Here is a 7,903-nt window from a genome sequence, read left to right as displayed (position 1 = left end):
AATGAATATTCAGTGAAGCATGAAAGTTTTCTCTTGTTTCTAAGCATGTTCTCACAGTCACCCGTGGTCCTGGCTAAACACTGGAATAAGCAAAATAAATAGCATTTCACCATGCATGCAAGGGGATAAAATAAAAACCACATCGGGTTGGACCACAAATGCTCTACGAAGTTCTGGCTAAATGTGAAAAGTACTTTGTAACACTAGTGAGTATTTATCCTTTTGCTTCCTTGAATATAATCAAATGTACAGGGAAAGCACATGTATTTTATAGTTGCTGATTGCAAGATCAAAAGCCTTGTTATTAATTGCACATGAATCTGATGTTGTAGGGCCGTTAAGCCGTCAACTGACATCATTGTTTGCTTTCTTTGTTTATAGACCCTCATTTTAAAGATGCGTAATGCCCGACATGAAGCCTTTTGAGCACGCTCTTTTCTGTTTAGGTGGGCGATTCCACGCCAGGAGGTGTGGGAAGTGCCTGTAGCACAGGTAACGCCGCCTCACAGCACTCAGACTTATCGAATGTCCCTGAATTAGCAGTATTTGGTGTCAGCCCCTCCACAAATCTCAGCGAAAGGCAGGATGGGTGCGACTGTAGTTATATATGCTAAGCCTTCTGCCTGCTGAGATCCACTCCATACTGCAAATTGCAGCCTAGCAGGGAGAGTCTGGTCCTACATTTTAATAAACAAACAAAAAAAAATATGTCCCTTAAGCATGTCCTGCTATAAACAAGCAAAGCAAGCAGCTGGTCCTCATTTGAAAAGATGTTACATCAATTGCAAAAGGAATCTGCAGATCTTCTTAATGCAAATATTTTTGGGAAAACAAAAAGCAGCTGTTTATTCTTCTTTATACCTATTAGCAGGAAAACAAAATCCAGGATGCTTGTATTTCTTCTGCTAAGAAAAACATCCTCTTGGCCTCACCATTCATCTGGTTCTCAAATTGTTTAAAATATATTAGGCTGCATAATTCTGCTTTTGCTCTGCTTCTTCAGCAAGCAGCTAGAAACAGTTTCTGTTCATAACTGTAAAAGTAGAGCAGTCATTGGATACTTCACATGAATTTTGTGACAAAAATAATGACGTTTAGAACAGGCATTTTCAAATTTATCAATTCTGTCCTCCCAGTCCCTGCCCCAAGGAAAAGATGCGCATTATATGTGTGGATCCCTGGAAGAGGAAGGAATAATTTGCCCTGTGTAATGAACAGGCTTGCTTTTCTTTATCACTGCTGGCGGGCACCTCTGAGGGAGTGTAAGGACTGAGGGATCTGGGGATTGCAAAACAGAAGCCACTTCGGGTTGCTGCATCTTACAAACTGGGGTTTAAGGAGGATGGGCTGAATAATATCGGCAAAGAATTGAATTTGGAGACTCCAGAGGAGGAGATGGCTTTCTGAGGTCATGTGGCCCCTCTATTAGACATGGCAAGATTACTTCCCATCCTGGGGTTTATTTGGTAGTGGGTTGTTGATGGAGTTTTATGCACTTCTGTTCTTCTGTGAAGTAACATAGCTCCTGTTTTTCTTGAGACTGCTCTACTGTTTTCTATCCTTTGCTTCCTGGGTTCATTTTGTTCCTGCGCTGAAAACACCAAAGGTTTAAAAATAGCAACAGAGGAATGGAAAAAAGCAGGTAAAGGCTAACTTAGCAGAATGGGTGACAGCAGATTGTCAGTCATCAACAGGAAGGATAGCTTTGATTTTTCTAATTAGCATCAGCAGTGATAGCTGTGGTCGTTTGTCGTTCAAATTCACGTTTAACAGTTACGCCTCGATGCATGTCCAAGCAGTTCACTTTTTCTTTTCCAGCTGAGAGCTACGGCTGTTTTGGCCTGTTAAGCTAAACGAGCAGTCAGTGTTGTTATCTCTTAAAAGGTCCTGTCTGGTTATCTGATAGCCAGGAAAATTTAGAGTCAAGCCACAAACATCTGCAATAATGTCTCAGTGAAAAGTCAGAGCTTGGCCTTGGTCGTCTCCTGCAGGAAGGACGTACCACAGCGTTAGATCAAGGGAAAAACAAAGCGGTGTGTGACTCCCCTTGTCAGCATTTCCAGTTTCTACGGCAAACCGCAGAAAGCAAATGGAGTAATGAAAGGGCTTTTGGCTCCTGAGGGCGAGCCTGCAGTGCGGGAGCCAGAGAGCACCAGTTGGAGGGTTCTCAGGATCCTGGCACCAAAACTCTGGTGAAGCACGGGCCAAATAGTTGTTCCAAAGAAGCTGTGGAGGAAAGTGTTGTTACATAATGAATCAGGTGCTTTCCTGGGGGAATGGGGTACGTTGCGGCTCTTAAAATGCATAGGTTCATATTAAGTACAAATCTAGAGCCTGGAACCGGGATCAGTTTTATGTGAGATCACTGAAATGTGCATTAGTAAATTCGTGGGAAAAAACCCAACCCCTGTTTTCTTTCTGGGACAGTGTGAGAGAAGCAGAAATGTTTTATTTGTGCGTACACCCAGATTTGCTGATTTCCATCTTGCGTTTGGAGATCCGTATCACAGCTGCTTGAGCCCTGAAGTCATCAAAATATGTAAGCATCTGCTTAGCTTCCAGCAGGTACCTACATGCTTTGCTGTATCAAAGGCTGAGCTTCCAGGGAAGGCTGAACACTTGCTTTTCCAATTAATTAACCCTGGCCTTCAGCAGCCAGAGGCTATTTGTCCTTGTCACTTCAGAGCTGAAGTAGGTGCGTCACAGGCAGCACCACCAATGATGCTCTATTAGATACCTCTGTAAAGTCCCGTTTTCAGCGCTGATGACGTTGCCAAAACGTTACCTGTCCGCACTGACACTTTCCGTGCTAACTGCCTGCCTCGGACTGGCTTTCGTTTAACCCTAAGGACCCCTTCAGTCTTTAAAAGGCGTTCAGAGGAGGGACGCGCTGCTCCACCGAGGAGCTGGGGCCGACTGCCGGCGCGCCCTCCCGCAGGCCCCGCCCCTTTCCCCGCCCCCGTCTCTGATTGGCCGCTCTCCTTCCGGCCGCGGCCGGGCTTACCCCCGCGCTGGCGTTGGTGGCGCCCGCCGCCCTCACGCCCGTGGCGCTGCTCCCGCCTGGGGTCGTCCCGCCCCGCCCTCCCCTCCTGGGGCGGCGGGAATGGTTCTTCCCGCCCCGCCCTCCTGCCCCTCCCCGCCCCGTTCGCGCGCCGCGCTCCATACTTGGCGATAGCCGGCGAGCTGCGCGCTGATTGGCGGGGCGGCGGCGAGGGGGCGGGGCGGCGCGGCGCTGACCCGGATGTTCACTCCTAGGCAACGGCGGAAGTGGAAGGGCCGCGGCCTGCCTCGGAGGGAGACCGGACGGGACCGGGAGGCGCCGCCGTTGCTACCGCCCAGCGCAGCCCCGCCGAGCCGCCATGGTAAGGGCGAGGGGGGCGGCCCCTCGCCGCTGCCCGCTCCCCCTCCCCGCGCCCCCCTTCCTCCCGGCGCTGCTGCCCCCTCCCATCTCCCTCGGTGCCGCGCCCCGGCAGCTCCTTCGCCGCCCCCGCCCCCATGGTCGCTTCAGAGGGGGGCGGCGGAGCGGGTGGGCCTCCCCCGGCCTCCCCAGGGCGGCGGTGAGGGAGGGCCCGAGCCGGTGCTGCCAGGGGAGAGGGAGGGGTGGCCTGGCCTGGTGGGGGCGGCGGCGGCGGAGAGCTTTGCCTGGGGCTCCGTAGGGCCCGGGGGCGGGCAGCGGGGCGCGGGGCGTCCGGACCTCTCCGGCTGCTCTGCTGTCCGGTTACTTCCAGGTTTCTGGGCCTGGTACCTGGGGTGGTGTTTACAGAGGGAATGCTTCCGCTTTGGACGGCAAACGTTACCGCTTGATGCAGTTGTAAACGGAGTGAGCAAATGCAGCAGCAGCGTTTAGGAGCGATGGGGGCCCAACCTGCTATTGCTGGTGTTCGTAAACCCCACATTATCACCCATGGTCTGGCATTTCCTCTGGAAGCTGGATGTGCTCGTTAAGGTGTACTAAGATCTAATGGAATCTGTAAAATACAGGAAAACCAAGCAGAGTCAGAGCAGGTAATGTTGCAGCAGTGGGTGCTGCTTTTCTGCATTGATGAGAACTTTCTGTTTTTCAGAGGAGAACCTCCAGTTTCTCCAGTCATGTAAAATAATCTCCATCTTGCTGTGTGTTTGCTGAATGGATTAGCCCTGGTCACAAAACCTTTCCCTTTGATTTTGGCACCGTGTGTAAAGCGGGCAGATTTCATCAGCTCTAAACAAATCTGACAATAAGAATGGGAACTGGCCCAGGCCCTGGTCTGCTCCCAGCTCTGCCTGGATGGATGCGTGCTTTTGGGGAGCCTGTCTAAGGCAGTGTAACCCCCGTGGAGGTAATCACTTGTATGGAATCACTGAGATACTTTATACTGTATGGAAATTTGTGATCTGGGTTTTCCAACATAACAATTTAAGAATGTTCAAATGTATTTAGATTTAAAAAAGAACAATCCGGTGCCTGGCTATATAGCAATATAAAGGCTGGTTAAGCAAGCAAGTGGAATCCTTTACTTCTTACCTTCAACTGTAAGAATTTCAGAGGCAATACCTTATGTTTTTTCTTCAGAGCTGAAGGTCATGGTGATCCTGCCATCTGTATTATGCAGGATAAAGATCTTTAGTTTGTGGTAAAAGGTGAAGAACGGTTAAGATCAAGGTCCTGCTCCTCTGTTCTTGTTTGAACAAAGCAGATGCTGTACCTGACTTCTGAGTGTGGGGGTGACAGGATGGAGCATCTTATTTTAATTATGTATCTTAGTTTAAGATTCTGAAGTCTGTATGTGTGAGACCTGACTGTAGAATTTGAAATGAGGGTTCCAACAAACTCTCCTAACTTCTGTCATAGCAAAAATCCTCACAGGAAAAGAGCTAAAGGAAAACAAGTAGGTTTCATGTAAAATAACAATGGTGATACCAGCTTCTTTTAAGGGGATGTGAAAGCATGCTCTAAGAAGAACCCAGTCAGGGTTTAAATGTAAATAGATCAGTCTTTTGGAAGAGGTAGAACACAAATCCTTTAGAAATTTCCTGAGTGTTATAAGCTTATGCTGTCTTCTGATTTGTTGTGTTTAGTCATGGAGAACACTGGGCATAGAAGAAATTCGATTAGGACTTCCAGCACTATGTGCTAGTCTCCAGTGTTGAGTGGACTTCAGGGATGAACCTGCGGCAGCCACTCTGTTATTCATATGTTGCGGTGGCTGTGTACACATCTGAAGACTCACTCAAAGAACATGGCAACTTAAGCGTGGTTTATTTAGGTCCAGTAGGACCGTGCAAGACAAATCACTGATCTTGTTTGCAGAAGGCAAACAACCTGTGGTGGTGTTTTAAAACTTCACTGACTCTTAGAATTAACTTAGCATTATGCAGATAGTGCAGTTGCAGCATCTAGTTTCAGCTTAGGTTCCAATCCAGCATTTAGAGTACTTCCAGGATCTTTCATTTTAGTGGGTATGAAAGCATGATATTGAAATGGAGCATTGAAATGCTGAAATGGCCCTTCTGTTGATGGCAACATTAAGTTTCACGATAGCTGGGGGAAGCTGGTATAGTACAGGATATTAGGTCAGGCACCTTCTTGGTACCATGGCATTACCAATGTAGAGCAGAGAGATGGGAACCTTTGCCACCTCCTTCCCCATCTCAAGTCTGAATTGCTCCTGGTGAGCTTAAGTGAGAATTCAGAAGTGTGTCCGCATTTCAGTCAGGTGCTCGGTGAAACAGGGCAGGACAACACATGAAGCTTGAAAACTGCCTGGATGGATGCTGTCTTTTGTGCTAAAAATAAACTGAATGCGCTGTTCAGGGCAAAGCAGGACTTGGGCGTGCAGATCTGGTGAGATTTCTGGAATTGTGGGTTATGAATGGATGGAAGCCAGTTACTCTTTGTAAAAATAAAAATCTTCCTTTCCAGGTTATGTAAACTGTCCTGATCATGTTAGCAAGTATTTCTTCTGCTATGCAACTCTTTGGGAAAAGGTGGACAATTTTAGTAAAATGTATAATTTAATCAACCATAAATTCAAACCGTCTAGCGTAGCGCTGGCTGCACATCATCCATTTAGAATTTGTGAGGCAGCTAAAAAGCGCTGAAGCACAGCCAAGGATGCGTGATGCGACACTGACAGTCAATGCATAAACCTCGCGTGCTGTTCAGAGTAATTAATATTTTCAAGGTAGGGGCTGTTTGTCCTGGGCAAGCACATTCCTGCTTGATAAATAACTTGGTTTTGTGCAGCTGCTACCAAAACCATATTAAATGATTTGTGAAACTGCACAACTAAAGGTAGCGCTTTTCCATCTGCTTGAACACCGAGCTTGTCTCTCTTCTAAACTGATAGTCTCACTTTTGAAACCCTACCGTATAGCCTGAGAGCTCAGGGAAGGTTTTCAACCTCCACAGCAAGTTCTTTGCACCTTGTGCCTTTGGAGAAATACTGACTTAAGCTATTTTGTAGAGTCCATGTTTTATTGGCCAAGTATATGAGCTTAGCTAAATGTTATCTTAAAAGGCAAATTCCCAAAATAATCAAGTTAGAGGATATCGTTGGGATAGGGAATGCTGCCATTGCAGTGATACTTAATCTTGTGGTTTATTAGTGAAGGAAAAACATTCTCAAGCTGAAGTTGTTCAAACAGGATTTCCTCATATGGTAAACATGTATGTTGATATCTTACTAGTTGTCATCTGGGAGTAAAACAAAATGTAAGTGCAGTTCAACTCTTTTGAATTACTATTTTTAGTCCTTATTACTGTAGTTGAGTAGAGAAATTACTCTTTCTGGGAAAGAGACATTGCTGCTCTATTCCATTTCTGCTTCTACAGTTGTCAGCTATGCCTTCCGTCAGTTGACTTCCATGTGCGAAGGATAGCTGATGAACTCGGGGGTTACACGGGATCACGCAGTGCTCCCCGGTGCAGTGTAGTTGTCCAGTTTGGCTTTGGGGAGGTGGATGCTTCTGAAGACTTGGATGGCGAGTACCGGTGTTTATTCTGCCTGCCCTTTGGAGGGATGTTTGGTCAAGTCCGAATGGCTCCTTACTCTGCTGAGTAAACTTGTAGAGAGGTGTTTTGTTGTTTTTTGTGGGGTTGTTTCCCCCCCCCCTTGAGCTGGTACACATTGTAGTGCCACCTCAAGTTGAAATAAAACTGAGTATGTTTCAGTGTCTGAAGAGCTGGCAATTTTACTGGAGAAGCGTGAAATCCTGAAAGGTGCCTATACAGGCAGCGTAAGCTGGAGTTTAGGTCCGTGCTAAGCCCTGTTTTTTACCCCACTTCGGTACAATGTGATGTTTAAGGATTTATTTTTTTTTTTCAGACAAAGGACATCACTGCAGAAGTATAAGATGCTCAAAGTGATGTTGATTTTTCTGGTTTTATTCATATTCAGTCACTGTGCGTTATAATTTCCCACTTTCCCATTGATTTATGCTAGGAGTCCTGAAGAGTTTAAAAAGCCTCAACCAAATCTTTGTCTCTCTCCTTAATGCACGAGGTCCAAAGCATGTGTATGCTTCAATTCTTCCTAATCCTTTGCCATTTCCAGGAAGATGGGTGAAAAAAAAAATTCACTTAAAAGCAGGGGACTTCAAATTTAAATTTAATTTATGGGTGAAACCTGTGTGGTGTGAAGGAGCAGTTAATACATCTGAACAACATCAGCCTTTCCCAAGCTTCCTACTGTCTCTAGCTGGGCTCTAGCCCCAGGTTTGTTCGCTGATAGGTAGTGGTAATTAAAAAGCTTCTCCAACTTGAACATAAAGATGAAGAATTCGGGCCAATGCAGTGGAAGTGTGTGGCCACTTTAAGCTGGAGTATAAACTGATCTTTATCTTTTGTGTAATGCCTTCTTAATGCTTAATAGTCCATGAATGAGGTGTTCATGTTGACATTGATGTGAGGATTGACCAAATA

General features: G+C 46.4%; 1 protein-coding gene across 1 annotated transcript in view; it reads left to right on the top strand.

Moving 5' to 3' along the window:
• Nucleotides 1-3,289: 3,289 nt before the first annotated feature.
• CAPZB (capping actin protein of muscle Z-line subunit beta) overlaps nt 3,290-7,903 on the top strand; it is a 60,177-nt gene continuing 55,563 nt past the window's right edge. Inside the window, exon 1 of the mRNA XM_059829943.1 lies at nt 3,290-3,362. Coding sequence (XP_059685926.1) covers nt 3,360-3,362 — 3 coding nt within the window. The 5' untranslated portion in view covers nt 3,290-3,359. The remainder of the gene's footprint in view (nt 3,363-7,903) is intronic.

This window comes from Gavia stellata, chromosome 27 (genome assembly GCF_030936135.1).
Source record: "Gavia stellata isolate bGavSte3 chromosome 27, bGavSte3.hap2, whole genome shotgun sequence".
In the NCBI taxonomy this organism is placed as follows: domain Eukaryota; kingdom Metazoa; phylum Chordata; class Aves; order Gaviiformes; family Gaviidae; genus Gavia; species Gavia stellata.
This window is presented reverse-complemented; position numbering and strand designations above follow the sequence as displayed.